Source organism: Ruditapes philippinarum, unplaced genomic scaffold (assembly GCF_026571515.1).
Source record: "Ruditapes philippinarum isolate M1 unplaced genomic scaffold, ASM2657151v2 ctg2403_1_1_1_1, whole genome shotgun sequence".
Taxonomy (NCBI): Eukaryota; Metazoa; Mollusca; class Bivalvia; order Venerida; family Veneridae; genus Ruditapes; species Ruditapes philippinarum.
In genome coordinates this window covers 55,128-80,421 of record NW_026856153.1, presented here as the reverse complement: position 1 = coordinate 80,421, position 25,294 = coordinate 55,128, and the positions used below count along the sequence as shown (strand labels likewise).

The 25,294-nt window shown below is 33.6% G+C and overlaps 1 protein-coding gene across 3 annotated transcripts in view; it reads left to right on the top strand.

Moving 5' to 3' along the window:
* Positions 1 to 14,795, top strand: part of LOC132745596 (E3 ubiquitin-protein ligase RNF4-like) — a 41,350-nt gene extending 26,555 nt beyond the window's left edge. For all 3 annotated transcript variants that reach the window (XM_060734554.1, XM_060734553.1, XM_060734552.1), the window contains exons 3-6: positions 1,858 to 1,967; positions 4,237 to 4,255; positions 4,652 to 4,845; positions 9,874 to 14,795. In XM_060734554.1, the coding sequence (XP_060590537.1) occupies positions 1,858 to 1,967; positions 4,237 to 4,255; positions 4,652 to 4,845; positions 9,874 to 10,023 (473 nt within the window). In that variant the 3' untranslated portion in view covers positions 10,024 to 14,795. The remainder of the gene's footprint in view (positions 1 to 1,857; positions 1,968 to 4,236; positions 4,256 to 4,651; positions 4,846 to 9,873) is intronic.
* The last annotated feature ends 10,499 nt before the right edge of the window (positions 14,796 to 25,294 follow it).

Here is a 25,294-nt window from a genome sequence, read left to right as displayed (position 1 = left end):
AGATCAGACATTTGTTGCAGGTTGTATAGATCATACATTTGTTGCAGGTTGTATAGATCAGACATTCGTTGCAGGTTGTATAGATCAGACATTTGTTACAGGCTGTATAGATCATACATTTGTTGCAGGTTGTATAGATCAGACATTTGTTACAGGTTGTATAGATCAGTTATTTGTTACAGGCTGTATAGATCATACATTTGTTACAGGCTGTATAGATCAGGTGTTTGTTACAGGTTGTATAGATCAGTTATTTGTTACAGGCTGTATAGTTCAGTTATTTGTTACAGGCTGTATAGATCATACATTTGTTGCAGGTTGTATAGATCAGACATTCGTTGCAGGTTGTATAGTTCAGTTATTTGTTACAGGCTGTATAGATCATACATTTGTTGCATGTTGTATAGATCAGGTGTTTGTTACAGGTTGTATAGATCAGTTATTTGTTACAGGCTGTATACATCATACATTTGTTGCAGGTTGTATAGATCAGGTGTTTGTTACAGGTTGTATAGATCAGTTATTTGTTACAGGCTGTATAGATCATACATTTGTTGCAGGTTGTATAGTTCAGTTATTTGTTACAGGCTGTATAGATCATACATTTGTTGCAGGTTGTATAGATCAGACATTCGTTGCAGGCTGTATAGTTCAGTTATTTGTTGCAGGTTGTATAGATCATACATTTGTTGCAGGTTGTATAGATCAGTTACTTGTTACAGGCTGGTATAGATAATACATTTGTTACAGGTTGTATAGATCAGACATTCGTTGCAGGTTGTATAGATCATACATTTGTTACAGGCTGTATAGATCATACATTTGTTGCAGGTTGTATAGATCAGACATTTGTTGCAGGTTGTATAGATCATACATTTGTTGCAGGTTGTATAGATCAGACATTCGTTGCAGGTTGTATAGTTCAGTTATTTGTTACAGGCTGTATACATCAGACATTTGTTGCAGGTTGTATAGATCAGACATTTGTTGCAGGTTGTATAGATCATACATTTGTTGCAGGTTGTATAAATCAGACATTCGTTGCAGGTTGTATAGTTCAGTTATTTGTTACAGGCTGTATAGATCAGACATTCGTTGCAGGTTGTATAGATCAGTTATTTGTTACAGGCTGTATAGATCATACATTTGTTGCAGGTTGTATAGTTCAGTTATTTGTTACAGGCTGTATAGATCATATATTTGTTGCAGGTTGTATAGATCAGACATTCATTGCAGGTTGTATAGTTTAGTTATTTGTTACAGGCTGTATAGATCATACATTTGTTCCAGGTTGTATAGATCAAACATTTCTTGCAGGTTGTATAGATCATACATTTGTTGCAGGTTGTATAGATCAGACATTCGGTGCAGGTTGTATAGTTCAGTTATTTGTTACAGGCTGTATAGATCATACATTTGTTGCAGGTTGTATAGTTCAGACATTTGTTACAGGTTGTATAGATCATACATTTGTTACAGGCTGTATAGATCATACATTTGTTGCAGGTTGTATAGATCAGACATTTGTTGCAGGTTGTATAGATCATACATTTGTTGCAGGTTGTATAGATCAGACATTTATTGCAGGTTGTATAGATCAGACATTTGTTACAGGCTGTATACATCAGACATTTGTTGCAGGTTGTATAGATCATACATTTGTTGCAGGTTGTATAGATCATACATTTGTTACAGACTGTATGGATCAGACATTTGTTGCAGGTTGTATAGATCAGACATTTGTTACAGGTTGTATAGATCAGACATTTCTTGCAGGTTGTATAGATCATACATTTGTTACAGACTGTATAGATCAGACATTTGTTGCAGGTTGTATAGATCAGACATTTATTGCAGGTTGTATAGATCTGACCTCAACATTAGATGATGAGTTTGTTGATCTAACATCAAGTCAGAGATCTCATAATGATACAGAATTACATGGAGCAAATGATAACTCTGTAGTGGTATGTATTCAAAATACTTGTATACTGCTTAATAATTTTTTGTAACCCGGCTTTCCACTAATATTTTTCTCAAATGTGTGAAGTTCAGGTCTGACTTTAGAAAGAGCATTTTGGTTTTAATCGTGATATTTTTAACCAGCTTAAGAGCTGCTCACCTGAGAATGAGAATATGAACAAAAACTTAATAAGTCGAAATTTTGAAATATATGTCATTATTTTAAGATAAGTAATAAATATCTACAATACAAATAAAACTGAAGGTTTTATGATAGAATTTAATATTGTTATCAAGAAATGCCTAATATTGTTATTTCTGCATATGTTGACATTTCTTTGTGAAGATAAAAGGTTAAATCATTAGGCAAAAAATAAAATTATGTTTGTTTCCCCTTCCTGACCCATGCAAAATTAGGTTGTGGGTAGGTAGGTAAATTTTTTTTTCTCAATTTTTTATGTTCTCTTTATTGAAAATTGTGTAGTTGTTTCCCACAATAAAAGGTAAATGTATACCACTTTTGTGCTTAAGGAAACTTTTGACTTGCTTTTATTTACTATGCACCGATATCTTTTTAATGTTTATATCTAAAGCCTCTTCAGGTTTAACACCTGCATGGTGAGTTGTTGTGATTATTGATGAGTATTCCAGACACAGAACTGTTTCACGTCTTTAATAAAATAACCTTACTTATTGCAATTATATTTAAAAGGCAAACTAGTATTTCTTTCCATCAAGCATTATAAATTTGAACATTCCATTTGAATCATTTACAGTTATTAATCTTTATGCACATGTATCATTATGCATCAAGTAAAAATTTCGGGCTTTTTTTGGAACAACCTGCAACCAAAGTGGGGTTGCACTAAAATTCAAAAATTACAAATTAAACAATTTATAAAATATACCTGGGACAACAGAAGTGTATCTTAGGAATTTACACTACAGTAGAAATGAAAATACAATTTGCATGCATAACAAGAATTATTCTATTATTTTCAAATTCTTTTAAAGTATAATCACATAATATACCATCTTGTGACCTACATGGTTTAATAAAACTCAGTTACCTGTTCGGTCAGTTGTAGTCAAAATTTATTGACATGCCACAGCTAGATTCTGAGATATTTTTGTTCTGGGGCAGAATCTCGCTTTTAGAGGCAAGATATTGCCCAGACACGAAAATAGCACAATATCTTGTCACGAAGTACAATTACAATTATAGGGTCAGTTGTAATAATATTAGTAAACAAAAATTTTAAATGTATCGACATTAATTGGCAATATGCTTCGAAAAGCAATAATATGTGACACAAGATCGTGAATAAGACCTACAACTAAATTATCCCCCATCTCTGTATATTTTCAGAATTGCTCCTAATCAAAATTAATCAATTTTTAATTGATGTTTATTTACATCCCAACATGTCATGCACCACCTTCAGCACTCGCAGTAATTTGTTATGCCCCGTTTCATTGGTTTTCCAATATTACTGACCAATGAAATGAGTTTTCGCAAACCATTTTGAAATAGGTAGAGGATAGACAATTTTGTCACATTGAAATCAATTCCATGATAATAACATGCATGTATACTTACATGCGAGTCAAGTTTTTCGCTAAGGAAAGTAAGAGAAAGGGAAAATTGAAGGAACCCTTTCGTACTCAAAACATTTTATATTGATTTTAATTTGGTACCCAGATAAGAACAGAAAAAAATATTTTCAGACCTGAAACTGAAATAAAATTTTCCGAGTCGCGGGGTTTTAGTTTTAGTTTTAGAAACAAACATAATTTTATTTTAGGCCTTATATCTTATGATTTTTGATGCTACTTATATATGATAGTGATGTCATTTTGTACATTGATAGATTAAAAGAATTAGAATACTATGGTTAAAGATTTAAATTACATTAAGTATCATCATCATAATAACATAAATTACCACCATTTGGTACTAGTGATGGCATCTTTGTAATAAGTCTATGTAATGCCTTCTCAGATTTAATGCAAAAAAAGAAGCAGTTACAAAAAAGGTTTGCTTTGCAGCGAGAATTTTTAGCTTGATTACAATAAATAAAGTTAATGAGAAAGTTTTGAAATTCAGCATTAATTAAAGTTGAAATTATTGATAATTGTGCATGTACTATTTTTTGTCCATTCAAGGTGAGTTGGATTTAAAAGCCACCTTGCATTGTATGTAATTATTTATTGTTTGTAAGTTTTAGATTAAGCTGTTAGAAATGTATATAAAATGTATCTGTATTATTTCAGATAATTGGGACTCCAAATGGTAGGTTTTCACTTTCTGTTAATACTGAGTAAAGTTTAATTGTTGAGTCAGGAAATGATAGACCTTTAAATTACCTTGACAGTCAAGGTTAAATTATTTAATTTAATTCTGCTTAAATTGTGTGAAACTTTTCATTTTTCTGTGGAGATTAGATTCAAATCTAGATTTAAATTTAGATTGCACAAAAGAACACTTATCATCATAGACTTTTGACTAAATCAGCATGTTGAATAATTCAAATATACATGAATTTTCAAGGGATTAGCCCCAATATTCTTTGGCTCACTTAATAGTTGTATAAATAATGTAATAAAAAACAAAATTAAGATCATTTAGCCTAATAAAGCTTTTTTCTTTGTGAACAGTGTATGAAATCTTAGTCTGTCATTTATTTAGCTTCTCCACCAGCACGTAGAAGAGGTCATAGAAGTTTACCTCGTCCTCTAGAGATTGATGATGATGACAGTAATGATTTACCACCTGTACCATTTGATTTACCCAACGCTGTACCATCTTCCAGTAGTTGTAACATCAAATCACCAGATCCTATCAAAATAACATGTCCGGTTTGTTTAGATGATGATAAAACAGTAAGTTAAACATTTAATTGACTTTAATTTTCATTTTATCTTGAAGAACTGTCAATTTTTATATCTTTTTGTCTTGACTTTAATATTTGTCTCCCAGGGGTGTTTGTCATCTCTGACAACAACTTCGTGCATCGCTGGGCACTCAAGGTTTGAAGCCTATAGAAGGAAATATAAATTTTTTTCATGTGTTGAAGTTATTCAGGTAACTTACAGTATGTTGGTGGTTCTATTCAAGTTCATGACTGAAACAATACATGAGCACTTGAGGTCTTCCTCCACCAGTAAACCCTCCATATGGCTATTACAGAGTTGGTGTGACCTACAACCAGTCAAACATTGAATAGTGTGTAATGTGAAGTAGAGGTTTATTGTGCTAAGCACAATTATATGCAAATGAAATACAGTAAACAATGCTTATAGGATTGTTCAGGGGAACGCAGAATTTATATTGTTATATCAGAAAGCGGTATTTCAAAGAAAACATAGTGAAAATGAATCAGAAATTTCTGTACCAATATGGTAAATATGATAGTAAAATAGGTATCAAATAACTTACAAAATACAATAGTTTACATCTGCTAACATGGACTGATCAATTTATAATACTATTTATAATAGTCTGTCAGTGAAATTTATTGAAACCGCCACTGTCTGTTTATTGTCTACATACTGAGAAACTTCTTGTGTCAACTGCATCTGACAAAGGGGCGTCCGTGGCCAAGTGGTTAAGGTCATTGACTTCAAACCACTTGCCCCTCACCACTGTGGGTTTGAATTCCTACAGGGACTTTAGTTTCTTTCATGTGAGGAAGCTATCCAGCTAGCTTACGGAACATCGGTGGTTCTACTTAGGTGCCCGTTTGTGCCTGAAATAATGCACGTAAGGGCACCTGAGGTCTTCCTCCACCAGTAAAGCTGGAACGTCGCCAAATGACCTATACTGTGTCAGTGTAACGTAAAACCCAATCAAACAAACAAACATCTGACAATATTATAAGTCTGCATGTAACCTGAAATAGAGCTATAGGTTTAAAGTTGCCAAAGATTGAAAAAAAAATATATAAAGGAAAAATGGTCACGCATATTTAGCTCGACTCTTCAAAAAAAGGGAGTCTCAGAGCAGTTGTTGCCACCTCTGTGTTGGCATTACATTTTTGGGGGTAATTTTTTTTAATGCAAGTAGGTAATCGTCAACATTACTAAAATGGGCACAGGTCCCATAACTCTGAATTATATTTTTAAAGAGTTATGCCCCTTACTGTTCAGCATTGAGGATAGTCAAGTATGCTGTATTATGGACAACTCCTGTTATTATCCCTCGCCGAAAAATTTCGGCGGAGGATATAGAAATAGTCTCCGTCCGTCCGTCCGACCTTCCGTCCGTCCGTCCGACCTTCCGTTCGTCCTTCCGTCCGACATTTTTGTCCAGAGCATATCTCTAAAAGTATTTGAGTTATCAACTTGAAACTTCATAGGTGGATAGACCTCATTTGAGGAGGAGTGCAGTGCACAAGAATTTGATAACTCTACCTTGCATGATTTTTTGAGTTATTGCCCTTTGTTATTTTTCAAAATTGATTTTTGTCCAAGAGCATAACTCCAAAAGCCTATGAGATATTAACATGAAACTTCATTTAGGTGCAGTGCACAAGAATGATAACTCTACCTTTCATAATTTTTGAGTTATTGCCCTTTGTTATTTTTCATACCTAATTTTTTTTCACCTGAGTGGAGCATAACTCAAAAAAGTGTTTGAGATATCAACATGGAAATGTCATAGGTTGGATAGTATCTTATTGAGGAGGAATGTTTGTGCGCAAGAATGATAACTCTTCCCTTTACATTTTTTGAGTTATTGCCCTTTGTTTTTTTATGCTATTTTGTCCAGAGCTTATTATGTCTCCCCCACCTCGGGGGGAGACATATTGTTTTTGCCCTGTCCGTCCGTCAGTCCGTCCGTCCGTCAGTCCGTCCGTCCATTCTTCGTTTCCGGACGATAACTAGAGTTCCTTTTGACCTACACCCTCAAACTTTCATTAGGATGATTGGTCTTATAGAGCTGATGATCCCTATTGTTTTTGGGGGTCAGTAGGTCAAAGGTTTATACAAGGTCACACTGCGACCGTTGGTCAATTTCTCGTTTCCGGATGATAACTAGAGTTCCTTTAGACCTACAGACCTCAAACTTCATAGGATGATTGGTCTTATTGAGCAGATGATCCCTATTGTTTTGGGGTCAGTAGTTCAAAGGTCAAGGTCACAGTGACCGTTGGTCAATTTCTCGTTTCCGGGATGATAACTAGAGTTCCTTTTTGACCTACCAGCCCTCAAACTTCATAGGATGATTGGTCTTATAGAGCAGATGATCCCTATTGTTTTTGGGTCAGTAGGTCAAAGGTCAAGGTCACAGTGACCGTTGGTCAATTTCTCATTTCCCGGATTGATAACTAGAGTTCCTTTTTGACCTTACAACCCTCAAACTGGGGGAGAAACATATTGTTTTTGCGCTGTCCGTCCGTCAGTCCGTCCGTCCGTCAGTCCGTCCGTCCATTCTTCGTTTCCGGACGATAACTAGAGTTCCTTTTGACCTACAGCTCTCAAACTTCATAGGATGAATGGTCTTATTGAGCAGATGATCCCTATTGTTTTTGGGGGTCAGTAGTTCAAAGGTCAAGGTCACAGTGACCGTTGGTCAAATTCTCGTTTCCGGATGATAACTAGAGTTCCTTTTGACCTACAGCCCTCAAACTTCATAGGATGATTTGGTCTTATAGAGCTGATGATCCCTATTATTTTTGGGGTCAGTAGGTCAAAGGTCAAGGTCACACTGACCGTTGGTCAATTTTTCTCGTTTCCGGATGATAACTAGAGTTCCTTTAGACCTACAGACCTCAAACTTCATAGGATGATTGGTCTTATTGAGCAGATGATCCCTATTGTTTTTGGGGTCAGTAGTTCAAAGGTCAAGGTCACAGTGAGGTCAATTTCTCGTTTCCGGATGATAACTTAGAGTTCCTTTTGACCTCACAGCCCTCAAACTTCATAGGATGATTTGGTCTTATAGAGCAGATGATCCCTATTGTTTTTGGGGTCAGTAGGTCAAAGGTCAAGGTCACAGTGACCGTTGGTCAATTTCTCATTTCCGGATGATAACTAGAGTTCCTTTTGACCTACAACCCTCAAACTTCATAGGATGATTGGTCTTATTAATCAAACCTTGTATATAAACCTCCGTCATTGCCGATTAACTTGTTCCTTCAAAAAGCTTACCCTTGTCTTGGAAAAAATTCACCAACAGAAAAACTGCATAGTTACTAGGAGACTTCAACATTGACCTCATTCAATATTTAGAACATCCATTGACCCACACTATGTTACGACATCGCTTTAAACAAATTATAATAAACAAGGCTACTACAGCACACACAACACACTTATTGACCATATCTACCAGAGAGGCTGATTGTGAAAACGAGTGGAGTTCATCCCAACACACTACAGTTATCATGAGTTTGACATACATTGAAATTTGAGTTGTCTTTCAATAGTTGTAAAAATCTGACAATATGAACGTTTGTTTCAAGTATCATCAAAATCCTTCAAAGGGTTGAAGAGTTATGGAGCAGACACAATTTCCTTTAATTTTCGTTTGTGAAACTATATATGATATGACATTCAAGTGTCAAGTAGACCTTGACCTTGGAACCAGCCATACGAAACATGTACTCTACACGTTCTCTGGATGTGGTGAATTTTTTTCAAAGTATCTACCAGAGAAAAGGCTTCATTGTGAAAAACGAGTGGAGTCATCCCACACACTACAGTTATCATGATTTTACATACATTGTAATTTGAGTTGTCTTTCAATAGTGTAAAAAAAAATCTGACAATATTTGAACGTTTGTTTCAAGTATCATCAAAATCCTTTAAAGGTTTGAAGAATTATGGAGCAGACCACAATTTCATTTAATTTCATTTGTGAAACTATATATGATATGACCATCAAGTGCAATTTCGTTTTGACGCCCGCCTGCCATACGCTGATTGAATAACCAGGATTTTCAAAATTGAATACCTGGTTTAAAAACAAACAGTTTAAGGAAGCATCTTCTCATACAACCTTAACAATAGAAACCATCCATAGACAGCCTTCATTGAAGTGACTACCGGGTATTTACATTATCTTATCTCCATTTCCATTCCTGTTTCCATTCACAGTTATTCTCAGCAGTGGGGGAGACATGCGCTTTTTTACAAAAGCATCCTCTAGTCTCAAAAAGTATTTGAGGTATCAACTTGAAACTTCAAAGGTGGATGGATCTCATTGAGGAGGAGTGCAGTGCTTAAGAATGATAACTCTATCCTGCATTATTTTTGAGTTATTGCCCTTTGTTATTTTTCAAAATTAATTTTTGTCCAGAGCATAACTCAAAAAGCCTTTGAGATATCAAAATGAAACTTCATAGGTGCATAGATCTCACTCAGGAGGTGTGCACTGCACAATAATGATAACTCTACCTTTTATAATTTTTGAGTTATTGCCCTTTGTTCTTTTTCATACTTAATTTTTCAATTCAATTTTTTCTCAAAAAGTATTTGAGGTATCAACTTGAAACTTCATAGGTTGATAGATTTTACTGAGGAGGGATGCAGCACACAAGAATGATAACCTACCCTGCATTATTTTTCAGTAATTGCCCTTTGTTATTTTCAGCCATCAGTATTCACATAGGTTTCAAATCTGTAATCACTATAGCCATCAGTTTTCATTACCAAAAGACCTCTTAAAATGGAATTATTCTGCTCTACTACATATACATTCTTCCAATGAGCAAACACATTCGGCGGGGGATGGCCATGTTGACATGGCTCTTGTTGTCATAAGGATACTAATACATTGTACTTTGTTCTTTCAAATAAATGATTTATTGTCATATTAGAGTAATGTATTAGATGAGTATGTATATTGTGTCCTCATTAACACCAGAACATAATGATACATAACTTCTGCTTGTTTTACTATTTCAGATTAAAAAGGGCAAGAGAAAGTTGGTCACAACAACATGTGGCCATGTTTACTGCCAGCCATGTGTGGAAAGTTCAATAAAAAATCAACACTGCTGTCCTGTTTGCAGGAAAAGATTAACATTGAAAAACATATTTGTGCTGCATATATAAAACTTTTGATCTTTAAATTTTATTCTTGTGATATTTTATAAAGGATGTATCATATCCTTGCACAAAAAAAACATTTTGAGTGTGGTAAACTGGTATCTACTTGTTCCTATGGTTGTTTAGTTGTCGTTTTTTTATAAGTTTCTTGGCTTTAACTTGAAGACTTTTCTATATTTTGAGTTATTGCTCTTTGTAAATTATCATAGTATATTTCTTTGCATAACTAAAAGACTAGATGATTTCATACAAGATAAATAGATTTCGTTGAGGAGTGCTGTGTTTAGAAATATTAATTTATCCATTATGTTTGATCGCCCATGAACCAAAGCTTTGCTCAAAATAGTTATTGCACTCTCATTATTGTTAGCTGGACTTTCAAAGAATATTGGGGCTATCCTACATAACCATGTGCCAGGAAGACATTGGTTAAAGTTTCGTTTGCATGTAAATGAGCATTTTCATATCTCATCAGCCACAAAGATATTTACTTGAAACTTCACTGTTTCCTTTTGTGTCATAAGTTTGTGTTATTATACAAGAACCATAACTCTGACATGGATTTTGACTGAATTTCTGATTAAGGTTAAGCATGCAACATGAATATCCTAAATAACTACTGGGGCTGTTCATTTGAAACATCACACATGCCCTTTGATCATTATTTTGGTTTATCAACAAAGAACCATAACAACTCTAGCATGGATTTAGACTGAATTATAGTCCTTTGTTAGAATGCTTAGTGCAAGGTTGATCTTTACAAGTATTGAAGGTATTCACTTGTATCTCAAGTACATAACTGTCTTTATCCAGGGACCATAACTCTGACAGGGATTTTAACTAATTACTGCCATAATGAACTTTAAATATTATAAATATGGCATGGATTTTGAATGTTATCTTTCCATTTTCTACATTCCTTCTATATCTACTGGACCAGGGTCTTGCTTAACTATAAAACACTGAGGGGAGTCAAATGTGTTGTCTAGCTGTCTGCAGGGATAAATGGCTACAGCAGTGGCAATTTTAGTTTAATTGAATGATGTGGGACAGAATAAACGGATATTGTATATGTGTTCATTATAGATTATTCTGTGATATAGATTTACTAGAAATGTTGTTGGGATTATTATAGTACTTTTTGTAAAATACGATGCTTGTGTATTGTTAGGTGTAAATGTTTTTCTTCATTCTCGCAATCTTATTGATGGGGTCTTATATGAGCCGCGTCATGACAAAACCAACATAATGGGTCAACCAGCATGGATCCAGACCAGCCTGCACCTCTGCGCAGTCTGATCAGGATCCATGCTGTTCGCTATCAGTTTCTCTACTTGTAATAGGGTTTGTAAGCGAACAGCATGGATCCTGATCAGACTGCGCGGATGCGCAGGCTGGTCTGGATCCATGCTGGTCGCAAACCCATTGTGTTGGTTTTGTCGTGACGCGGCTCATATATATTATTTCCAAGTCTTAAGCTTCCTGTTTCTTTAATGTTCAGGTATACTATCTTGATTTGTTGTGAAGGCTGAATAGACATTATATTGTTAAACACTTTCATTAACCAAATGTTTTCTGTACAAGTATGCATGTATGTAATGTTTAATTTATGTTTTTTAAAAACTATAAACCAACACTTGCTCACCAGTCAATGAAAATTGAATGTAGTTCTTGTACATATTTTGTGTTCATGTGCATGCCTTTGTGTATGACAATCACTGAATCATTATATGGTATTTTGACAAAACATAATGGCTGAAATAGTTTTACTTGCACAGTCCTGAAATCAGCCAGCCAAAACATTTATTTGCAAGCAACATGATCAGCTATGTTATGATAAATTCATAGTGTGATTGTAATTAGATATATACAGTTGACCCTCGGTAACTCGAAATCCAAGGGACTGGGCATTTTACTTCGAGAGAAACGGAATTCGAGTAAGGTGGATCTGCCGCCATTACGTTGACATTTGTACATGTATATACATGTGCCTGATTGAATGTACAAAGAAGTAGGTTTATTATTATTGATAGCGGCAATGCTACAATATTTAACCGTTGAAATGACGGTAAATCACTTTCAACTTCAAATTATGAACAAAAAAATATAATTTAATACATGTATATTAATAGTGAAACATAAACACAAACATTCGTAGCAATGACATAAATGCAAGTTTGTCAGTATTCATCAGTAAAGCACATGTTTATAATAAACATTCATTACATATCATTACAATAAAAGCACAATAACAATTTTATTTCAACAACAATTTATCTAATATTTGAAGTGAATTGATCATCGGCCGAAAAACGAAAGTAGCCGGAAGCAAATATTAATGTATGCAATATGACTGAACATTAATTATACAAATGTCATTTACGTTGATAACACACATCAATACCTAGGCTGTTTTTAGCTCACCTGTCACAAAGTGACAGGGTGAGCTTTTGTGATCGCTTTTCGTCCGTCGTCCGTCCGTCCGTAAACTTTTGCTTTAAATGACATCTCCTCATAAACCACTGAGCCAATTTCATCCAAACTTCACAGGAATGTTCCTTTGGTGGTCACCTTTAAAAATTGTTCAAAGAATTTAATTCCATGCAGAACTCTGGTTGCCATGGCAACCAAAAGAAAAAACTTTAAATATCTTCTTTTAAAAAACCATAAGAGCTAGAGCTTAGATATTTGGCATGAAACATCTTCTAGTGAGTGTCTACCAAGTTTGTTCAAATAAAAGCCCTGGGGTCAAAATTGGCCCCGCCCGGGGGGGTCATTGATTTTTCCTATATGCATATAGTAAAAATTTAAAAAATCTTCTTTTAAACAACCCAAAGAGCTAGAGCTAAGATATTTAGCATGAAACATGTTCAAATGGGTGTCTACCAAGTTTTTTCAAATAAAAGCCCTGTGGTCAAAATTGGCCCCGCCCCTGGGGGTCATAGATTTTCCCTATATGCATATAGTAAAAACTTAAAAAATCTTCTTTTAAAGAACCGTAAGAGCTAGAGCTTAGATACTTGGCATGAAACATCTTCTAGTGAATGTCTACCAAGTTTGTTCAAATAAAAGCCCTGGGATCAAAATTGGCCCCGCCCTTGGGGGTCATTGATTTTCCCTATATGCATATAGTAAAAACTTAAAAATCTTCTTTTAAAGAACCAAAAGAGCTAGAGCTAAGATATTAAGCATGAAACATCTTCTAGTGAGTGTCTACCAAGTTTGTTCAAATTAAAGCCCTGGGGTCAAAATTGGCCCCGCCCCGGGGGTCATTGATTTTCCCTATATGCATATAGTTAAAACTTAAAAAATCTTCTTTTAAAGAACCCAAAGAGCTAGAGCTTAGATATTTGGCATGAAATATCTTCTAGTGAATGTCTACCAAGTTTGTTTAAATAAAAGCCCTGGGGTCAAAATTGACCCCGCCCCAGGGGGTCATAGATTTTCCCTATATGCATATAGTAAAAACTTAAAAAATCTTCTTTTAAAGAACCCAAAGAGCTAGAGCTAAGATATTTAGCATGAAACATCTTCTAATGAGTGTCTACCAAGTTTGTTCAAATTAAAGCCCTGGTGTCAAAATTGGCCCCGCCCCGGGGGTCATTGATTTTCCCTATAAGCATATAGTAAAAACTTAAAAATCTTCTTTGGAAAAACCCAAATAGCTAGAGTTTAGATATTAAGTATGAAACATCTTTAAGTAAATATCTACAAAGTTTGTTAAAATAAACGCCCGGGGGTCAAAACTGGCCCTGCCCCAGGGGTGTCATTGTTTTTAACTATATGTGTATAGTAAAAACTTTAAAAATCTTCTTTTAAAAAAGCCAATGAGCTAGAACTTAGATGTTTAGCATGAAACATCTTCTTATGGGTGTCTACCAAGTCTGTTCAAATAAACAAATAAAAGCCCTTGGGTAAAAATTGGCCCGGGAGTGGGGGGGCCTATATACAGGTGAGCGACCTCAGGGCCATCATGGCCCTCTTGATTTTTACTAACACCTGTCAGACTGGCACGAGTCTTAATTTTGTTATCTAACTGTGAAAACCAATTAAGTCCTGAAACCGATTAAAGCAACTTTTACGACGTGTTAATAATACATGATGACCGGCAAATAAAATTTCTATGGAACGTGTGAATCACAAGGAGAACATCTCACCTTGATGTTGCCGACCTTTGATCAGTCGGCTGTTTTTATAATTCGACTTATTGAGATGAAAATATGTGGACTTTAATTGACGGGACCAAATTTTCTTTTCGACTAAACAGGAGTATCGATAAGTCAAAATTTGACCTAAGCGGAGTTAAAATACAAAGATAAAGAAGGAAATTTGACGGGACTTTAGAAATACTTCGACTTACGCGGAATTTTGAGTAAAGCGATTTTGACTTATTGAGAGTCAACTGTATATATAATTATAAAAATACAAAATATAACTGGAAAATAATCATGTTTTTGTAAATACATCACTGTGACAGGCAAATCAAGTGAGGGCATTAGTTTTAATGGAAACATTTGTAGATTATTTTTTGTTTTGTGATTTATGACTGTTTGTCTCTTTGAGAATGATCATGTTAGATAATTACAATGTGGGTTATTTATTGGTGTTTGTTTATATTGGGATTGACTTTTGAATATGAATAATTGATTTTACATTTGATAGTTAATTCATGATAAAGTTGAGAATATATTAACATTTGTTGCCATAGTTCTGTATTATTTGTATTGTTTCAATTGCTATATGTCATTCTGTATAAAATATAATTATTCAAATATTTATGAGTATGTTTGTTTCATTTTTAGCTCGACTATACGAAGTATATGGAGAGCTGTCCTACTCGCCCCGGCGTCCACATCCAGATTTCAGATTAAACTTTTGATGCAGTAAAATATTTTTATACCCCCAGCACAAGATGTGGGGGGGCTATAATGGATTCGCTTTGTCGCGTCCGTCCGTCGCTCGGTCCGTCTCCATTTTCGTGTCCGCTCTATAAATCCTATACCAATTGAAGGATTTTCTTCAAACTTGGCTCAAATGTTCACCTCAACAAGGGGATGTGCAGAACCCATGTTGCCCATGTGTCAGCTCAAGGTCAAGGTCACAATTGTAGGTCAAATATCAGACAATCAAATATTAGACAGTATGTCGTGTCCGCTCTGTAACTCCTACACTTATTGAAAGATTTTCTTCAAACTTGGCTTAAATGTTCACCTCAACAAGGAGATGTGCAGAACCCATGTGTCAGCTCAAGGTCAAGGTCACAATTCACTTGAAGGTCAAATATCAAAAAAATTAAATATTAGACAGTATGTCGTGTCCGCTCTGTAACTCCTACACTAATTGAAAGATTTTCTTCAAACTTGGCTCAAATGTTCACCTCAACAAGGGGATGTGCAGAACTCATGTTGCCCATGTGTCAGCTCAAGGTCAAGGTCACATTTGACGGTCAAATATCAAACAATGAAATATTAGACAGTATGTCGTGTCCGCTCTGTAAGTCCTACACTAATTGAAAGATTTTTTCAATCTTGGCTCAAATGTTCACCTCAACAAGGTTATGTGCAGAACCCATGTTACCCTTTTGCTGGCTTAGGGTCAAGGTCACATTTGAAGGTCAAAAATAAACTTAGAAAATGTTCTTAAATTTTATCATGTATTTGAATATTTTTGAAACTAGAAAAGGTATTTGCTTGAAACTTAAAATCTATATGAAGTGTCACAATTAAGATATGCAGGTCAAGTTTCATAACTCTGTATTGCATTTTAACAAAGTTATGCCCCTTTTTAAGTCTTCAAATTTACATTAATCAAATATTAGACAATGTGTCGTTTCCGCTCTATAAATCCTATGCTAATGGAAGAATTTTCTTCAAACTTTACTCAAATGATCACCTCAACAAGTTTATGTGCAGAATCCATGTTACCTTTGTGCTGGCTAATTGTCAAGGTCACACTTGAAGGTCAAAAATTGACTTAGAAAATGTTCTTAAATTTTAACATGTACTTGAATATTTCTGAAACTAGCACAGGTATTTGCTTGAAACTTAAAAGATATATGAGGTGTCACAAATAAGATATGCAGGTTAAGTTTCATAACTCTGTATTGCATTTTGACAAAGTTATGCCCCTTTTAAAGTCTAAATTTACATACAATCAATACTAGACAATATGTTATGTCCGCTCTATAAATTCTATACTAATAGAAGGATTTTCTTCAAACTTTACTCAAATGTTCACCCCAACTGGGCAATGTGCAGAACCCATCTTACCCTTGTGCCAGCTTAAGGTCAAGGCCACACTTGAAGGTCAAAAATTGACTTAGAAAATGTCTAGTACATTGGGAAAATGAAAGGTTATTTGTAACTGTTTCGAACATGATTTATACTAATACCTGTACAATTAGTCTTTTTTTCACCAGAGATAATTTCCTTTTATGTATATGTATTTATGCCACTAAAGTTATTCTCTTAACCACCTTTCCAAGTCATCTTCTGTCAAGGACATTGGTGGGGGTATCAATCGCATTCAGCGATAGTTCTAGTTCACTATAACTTTGTCATTTCTTAAGGTATCAACTTCAAATATATGTTCCTTATCATCAACCACATCTTATGTGACAAGGTTCATAACTCTAGCACCAATATTTTCAGATTTATCTCCCCTTGAACTTAGAATTTTCCTTAAAAAAATACTATTTTTTACTGTTACTTCTTTATTTCTTAAAGGATAAACTTCATACTTTAAATGTATGTTCCTTATCATCAACCACATTTTATGTGACAAGGTTCATAACTCTAGCACCAATATTTTCAGGTTTATCTCCCCTTGAACTTAGAATTTTCCTGAAAAAATACTATTTTTACTGTTACTTCTTATTTCTTAAGGGATCAACTTCATACTTCAAATATATGTACCTTATCATCATCCACATCTTATGTGACAAGGTTCATAACTAGCACCAATATTTTTAGATTTATCTCCCCTTGAACTTAGAATTTTCCTTAAAAAATATTTTTTACTGTTACTTCTTTATTTCTTAAGGGATCAATTTCATACTTCAAATATATGTACCTTATCATCATCCACATCTTATGTGACAAGGTTCATAGCTCTAGCACCAATATTGCAAGAATTATCTCCCCATAAACTTAGATTTTTTTACTAGAAAAATGTTATTTTTTACTATAACCTTTTTAGTTTTAAAGGTATCAACCTCAAACTTCAAATACTTATTCCTTATCATCAATTACAATTTCTGTGACAATGTTCATAACTCTTGAAGCAATATTTACAGATTTATCTCTCTCTGAACTTAGGATTTTCTTTACAAAATATTTTAACTTCTTTACTTTTTAAGGTATCTACTTCAAACTTCAAATATATAATTCTTATCATTACACACATGTTGTGTGACAAGGTTCATAACTCTAGCATGACTTTTTCTAGAATTATTCCCCATTATCTTGGAATTTTTGTTAACAATGTTATTTTTTTACTATAACTTAAAACATAATTGATTTTTCTTTCATAGTTTTGTCTTCCTTACTGCGTCCAGTATTTTATTAGTCGAGCTTCGCTGTCTTCTGTGACAGCTCTTGTTGTCAAGCCCGCTTGCGGGGAGCTCAACTTGGTCGTCCGTTTTGGCATATAGTGATGTTTGTATGTTCGGATTTGTCTGGTCTACATCTTGCTGATTCTTTGAAGGATTACAAAATGATTTGGTACAAATGTTCACCATGATTGGGTGGTGTGTCACACGCAAAACCCAGGTCAATCGCTAAAAGGTCAAGGTCATACTTTGGGATGGGGGTCTCTGCAAAACCTGTGTCCAGAGCGTAACTTCTACACTCCTGGCTGGATTTAAATATAACTTGGGACAATCATTCTCCATATTGAGGTGAAGTGTCAAGCAAAAAATTCAGGTCTCTGGAAAAGGTCAGGGTCAAAGGTTAAGTAACAAATTAAAACATTCATTGTGAGTGTAACATCCATATACATGGATGAATTTTAAAATAACTTAGAGCAAATGTTCTCGCCAAGAGTTTTCTTGCCAAAAATAATTGGTCCGCACTGTATCTTACTTATGCTTTGAAGTAATATGCTTAGTGGTCAGAGGATATTTGTCGAGCCCGCTGGCACTAACTTGACATAGTTGTCAAAATGGCTGTTCAGTGTTTTCGTGCGTGCGTGCGTTAAAACTTGTCCACGCCATAACTTCTTCGTGCAAGAAGGAATTTTAAATAACATGAATTGAGTTTGTTAGGCATGAAACTTCGTGACACTTGAACTAGGTCAGAGGTCAAGGTCACCTACGATGATGCAATGTCAAGATTTTACCTTGGGGTATAGAGGATGTGTTGCCACATCTCGCCTATGTTACATACATGTACACCTTTCTTGATCAGGTTCAAGTTTAAATTAAGAAGAGCGGGCTCGACATTCTGCCCGTGGGCATGTATTGTATCAGTGTATTATGCCTAATAACAAGCTATTGTCTTTAGAGGCAGCACTGAAGCCCCCCACTTTGAGTTGATGGGCCCTATGTCTAATCTCGAAATGCATTGGATCTTGGAAACTACTTTACAGATTTACTTCAATACTGAAACTGTTTCGAATTCTATTTGTAGCCCGACTTTTTCGAGGAAAACTTTTTAGCTATTGCTATGTACAGCCCGGTTATTGTTGCCGTCAGAAACTTGTTAGCATTGGCCATTACAAAAATGTATCTTTTTTGATGGATTGTCTTCTTACTTGGACACAACACACCTTTGGACAAAACCTTCAAGTACACCAGACTGAATTTGATCTTAACTCGTATCAAGTTTAAAGTAAATACGAAATGATAGTGAAAAAGACTTTCCTGCGTAATTTTAAAACTTTAATCTGGATGCGGTCGCCGATGCCGGGAGACTGGGACAGCTAATAGTGGAGCTTAAAATGGTGTGCATAATCTTCATACTGCCATCCACCCATATTTCAAGTTTTATAATGATTCTTTTAGTACATTTTAAGTTACCACAAATATTGTTGTTTTTTGTTGTTGTTGTTGTTTTTTGTGCTATATTTTTAAGTCTATATGTTGCCATATCAACCATATTTTTCAACATAGGAAGAATAGAACGACCTACACAATCTCCAGACTGCTATCTATCCATATTTCAAGTTTCATAAAATATGTTCTGTATGGATGCAGTTTTGTGTTATACAATGTATTTGCCGTATTTTAAGTCTATTTGTTGTCATAGCAATCAAATTTTTCAACAAAGCAAGGAAAAAAGACGTGCATAATTTACAGACTGCCATCTGCACATATTTCAAGTTTCATAACTTTCTGTGTTATCAATGGATCCAGTTTTGTGGACGGACAGACGGACAGAGGGTAAGCCTAAAGTCCCCTCCAGTTAAATCGGTAGTGGAATTATAATATTGACGACTCGTCGTTATTTAAGTTTGACCGGAAATGCATATAAGAACCTGAATATAGAATTGTCTTCCTTTTTATGATAAAAGCGTTGGTCTCAACAAGTGGTATTGAAAACTAAACGTATGTGTATTCACGGGAACAAAATTAATCATCGGAATAAATCTGTTTGTAACTCCGTCTTTCACCTTATAATTCCAAGTCCGGGATTTTCGATATAGTTTGAAAAGTAAAATATTCCTACGTAAACTTACATTAATTTTCCACAAAATAAAATCTATAAGGCTTCCCGTTATGATTACTATAATAGTATTCACATAATTATCTGACAGTTTCCAAAATGGTGTACGTGTATAAGTGTTTCTCAGCGTTTTTGTATGAGCGTTTTAGCAATTAATCCAGTCATAGTGACTGGAAATTGAAATACCACTTTGTTTACATCACAAATTATTTGCCATTCAACGTTATTTTCTTCAGGTGATAATCATGTTATATGTTCTAAATCCATTATTGCGATATTATACAACACACGTTTGCACTTTCAACAGAATGTAAAAAATATATATTAATACTCGTAGTATGTAATAAACTGTATCACTTTAAATGATGGCGTCCTGGTATTATATTTTTAATCGTGGGTCATATGTAGAAAAGGTGTCTAAATTGGTTAACCTTTGCATTAGCCACTAACGTTTAAAGGTATGGGCCTTTCTTCAATTAATTGACAACATAAAGCCGTTGTATGCTACAATATACGTAACATTTAAACTTTTTGTACAATTATCTTAATTCATGTGATATATGTAACATGTTATGTGCGATTAATGACTAAATTTACAAAAGTTATTACTATATTTCTACTGCGTTACTAACGCAGTAAGGGTTATTTTTGCATATTTTGACCTCATTTTTGTAATTTAGTTGTGTTACAAGTGCCATTGATAATGTGTAAATTGTTCCTTTTGGTTATTTCACAATATTACAATTATATTTAAATTCATTTTCAAAATTTCATAAAAATAAGCATGAATCTGGAGGCATGCTTCTATAATCAAATGAAAATATTTAAGACATGGATATAGACTCGTGACGTCTAGAAAAAAAGGATATATATGTATGACTATGATTGTGTCGCCATTTTTCCGGAAATTGCCGATTGTACAATAAATTTTGTATACGTTAAGGGAATATGTCCTAATAATAAAGTTATACGTCACGGAATATGTGAAGTAATTGTATGTCTGTTATTCTAATGTTGACGGTAAAGGCAAAATTTAAATGACGTGCGTTCTGACGAGACGCCACTTGTTTCTGTTTTATGCATCAACGTGTCTCCCCCTCCATCTATATTTGAACAAAAAAGTACGAGATTGGCAGTTCACCCCGCGTTCTTACTGGCTGCCCGCAACGACTAATATGCCCTTATAGCAGACTGCGAAGTTAAAATGATTTATCTACGTATTACTTGATAAAATTAAAATCACAAAAAATGTATGTTTCGAAAACTAAACAATGTATACCAGTAATTTACTATACGATATTTCGCTTTATTACATAGAATATTATATTTTAATGATAGATTATTTCAATGATATAGTTTTACTTCAGTACATGTAATGCATTAGAGAATCAGAGTTTAATGAAATTCACAATATCACCTATTTCACTGTCATTAGCGATTGCTTATTGCAAACAGTATTGCTTAGAAATGAGTGCATTATCTGATTAAGAAGAAACATGAAGAAAAATTAAGACTTTATTACGAAAATTAGTAGGCCAAACATATATGTAAATAGACAATAACAGCAAATAATTAATAACATTTTAAGAATGGATTTAGATTATATTAGATTAGCGGGCGTCCGTGGCCGAGTGGTTAAGGTCGTTGTCTTCAAACCACTTGCCCCTCGTCAAAATGGTACTTTTTTGCCTTCCTATTGTATACAATATCACTGATATCATTTTAGGGGCATAAGGGATATTCAGTGGATATAGAAGATAATACAGAGATATTCTTAATTCGTCTCTATTGTCTTTTCTACAGTTTGTGTCATACATATCACATACAATGTTCGTGCCTGAAATGCACGGAATGCCACCTGAGGTCTTCCTCCACCAGTAAAATTGGAACTGTAAATTAATGTATGTATCTTATGTCAAAAGTTTAAATTTTATATAGAAAACTATCTTTTTGTTGGCATAATGCATTGCCATTTTGAAAACATGTCATGCGTGTTTTATCTTGTTTAATCCTCCGTGTTTCAGGACGGTATCTGTAGATTTATTGATAGACAATATACAGATAGTGGTCTCATGGACTAGCTTTTTTCATGTGACACTTATTGTTTGTACATATTTCTTACTAGATGTTGTAAATAACCTCTCGCTCAGCTTGGTCTTCCTTCTGAATGTTTTCATGTTAAACATATTCTTTTTGCATGTGAAAATAGTAATTGATATTGAAAATAAACAGATATTTTAGAAAAAGGTCACGGTTTAAAACGAAAGAATTATGTCATTTTGGGAATAATATAACTTTTTTAAAATGCTGAAAAAACAGTCATACTGAATATGTACAGTATATATTTTATTTAGTGATTCAAAATTTTCAGAAGTTGATGCAATTTAGTTTTGCCCAGCTGCTAGCTAGGTTTATTTTTGTTTGTTAATTGGCAAAAAATATGACTATACGTAATTTTGGATTTGGAAGATGATTTTTCTCAAACCCTAGTGAACAGAACAGAACAGATCTCTATGGTACATGACAATGCAACATATAAACAGATATAATATGATAAACAAACTTTCGATAGAACTTTATCAGCTGATGAATAGTGTTTTGATTCAAAATAGCATGATGATTCAGTAACATTTAAAGTGAATAATTGAGATTGTTGTTCTTTTAATTATTTTTGTGTTTTTTTATATGATGTTCGTAATAAAGTTTGTCCTGTAAAGTTCGATATTCCAGTGTATTGGTCATTATTACCTTATAAGTGATATAGTGGACAAATGTCAGCTCCTCGCACTCCTGTTAATTAATAAATACTGGAATGAAATAACTGGTGTCTGTACTAAAGTTTGTTAGTCTGTTTTCCAAGAATATTATAATAATATATCATAAAGGGAAACAAGTTGTGATCGTGGTTTAACTGATAACTCTCATAGTTGTGAAAAGTGTGTATATTTATGTATACTTATAACATATACATTCCTCTATTATACTAGTAAATCAATCTTATAAGCCTAAATATAAGCCACAAAAACGTTTATTCTGATCAGAAGAAGTCCTTGAGCTACTAGTATATTTATACATAATTTTATTAATGAAAAGCGGGTTGGCTAGTTATAGATGTCAGGCTCAAAAAAGACATATGTAGCGTTGATCTTAGTGTTTTAAGCCTTATTTAACTTGATTGTATTCATCCTTCTACGAGCTTACTCCCGTAATGTATTTGTATATAGGGTAGATATGAAAACACTCCTAGAGAACAGCGAATATATAAATAGCAAGTAGAGAGTTAATATCACTTTCTTATTGTATGTCCCTTCTACAGACATTTTCGAACAAAATACTTAAAACCATACTATACTGCCATCGGCCGACTATGAACAAACTTGATAGTCTTTTGTCATCATATGCCCCAACTAAATTTTTGTATTGGGCAAATCATAATTGTTATTTTTCTGTAAAACTACACAAAATGTGTTCTGTTCTATAAAACTATATTATTATAAGTACAGTCTTATTTGTTTTTATATGTTCCTATATTAACTTAAATTCTTCAGAAAACTGTGTATCATTAACTGTTATTGTTCTCATTGTACATGTGTATCATTGTGTTTTGGCTGTAAGCAATGCATTTTGTTTTATGCTTAATACAGTTCGTATTAATAAGAAAATGTTTTCTTTTTTTTTATAAATATAACGTATGCGGCATTTTTTGGTGATGAAGACACTCGTGTTTTTTTTTCTCTCTCCCCCCCCCCCCCTAAAGAACCGGATGGTTTCCGCAGTCAGAAATAACGCTAGTATATAATGAATAAAAAATAAGAATTGAATATATCATATTTTGTTTGTTTGTTTCAGGTATCACATTATTCAATTATTACATTTATAATATTTTCAAATAAAATTTAATTGGTGCAATGGTTTGATGTTTGTTTGTTTGTATATTTCTTATAACAAACATCAAAGGCGGCGAATCTCTTCTCTCGTTATTAGTAATCATATATTTTATTTACTCGAGATCATGTTTGTACAAACCGATTATACATCATTAGTAAATGTGAGAAAATATTTGTTTCAAAGGTGCTAACACTTCTTATCCAATCAAATATCTACGTTTCAACTAAGCCCCGCCTTATTCCGAGATTATCGATTATCTATTGGACACACTACATTTACTCAAATTTATCATTTTAGAAATATTTTGATAAATTATCCGAATTCAACCTATGTTAAATCAAACCATACAGAAGACATAATTCGAAGACATACACCATTTTATGAAATATATAAATCAAAGGGAGATAAGAAGAATATATAGGTAAGTACATTTCATTCTTTGTAACAGATTCATTAGTTACCATTATCTTTCTTTCTTTTTTAAAGGCTCTCATAACAATGTTATAATTAGATAGAAAGTAATTTATTTTACAATTAGAAATTCTAGCATCGCCGTCAGAAAGTTGGAAAAATGTTGTTGTTTTTTATTTTCAATCATAATCTGTAACACAAAAGTAAAAGCATTTTCAGTTTATCAAAAATATCAATTCATGATATTGCACACTTGCCTTAAAGGCACATTATGCTTTAAAAACGAATACATATTTCTTTTATGGAGAAAAGGCAATCATGAATTTAATAATGCCTAAATAATGGTTCCAGAGCATGTCAGATACTAATCAAACGGAATAGGTAGAGATGGAGATGAAATAATTTGTCATATAAGTTGCACAATGTTAACAAAGTAGTATTTTGACTACCATGTAAAAAACTTAAGTACTATAAGTTTACTAATTGACAAAAAAAGCAACAGAAGCAAATGTAAATGACAAATTAGAAATACAGATACTAGTAAAGTAAACTTTTTTGGGCTTTCTTTTTGTTTTGCTTTTTCATTTTGCTGACTTCTGCCGGAACAATAAATGGCTAAATATATTTGTAGTATTTTAATACTATGAGAGGAAATAAAGTTTTCTGTCTATCTATCTGTTAGCTACTTTTTAAAAACTTTGAAAAAAAATGAAAGCATTTCATATGCTTAATTTGGGCCTTTAAAACATTCTCTTCGAAATTAATTCGAAATTAATTTCAAAGCAATTTAATTGTTTTCGTGCAATAGAACAATTATGAAATTTATTTGCATTACTATAAAAGTTTCATATTACATATTTGTCTCAAGAAGTGCGTCATGTATATGATAACATGTCTTAGAGAAATGTTCCATAAATATTTCACATAAGTTAAAATGTAAATGCCTTTAAATGTATAAAGTTTTCTTCTTCTAATGAGACAAACAAAATGTTATCATAGTTAATTAATGTCTGTTGGTAGGAATGAGATATATGAATAGTAATTCAGTCTTTTAAAATCTTGTAGATTGGCAAAAGGCATTCATATTCATATATATTAATTGTGTACTTTAATGAGAATAATAAAGTTATAATATGTTTATTCGTTGAGTGTTTGCATAACCTGCGTCTTTTATCTCTCAGAATGCAAGAGCCGGTAAATTATTTTATCAACTAATAAGTTACTGTTACTTAGGGTGGTACTGTTACTTAGGATGTATATCAAAATATGTACATCAAAAATGGACAATTATATCACACGAATGTTGAAGATAATGG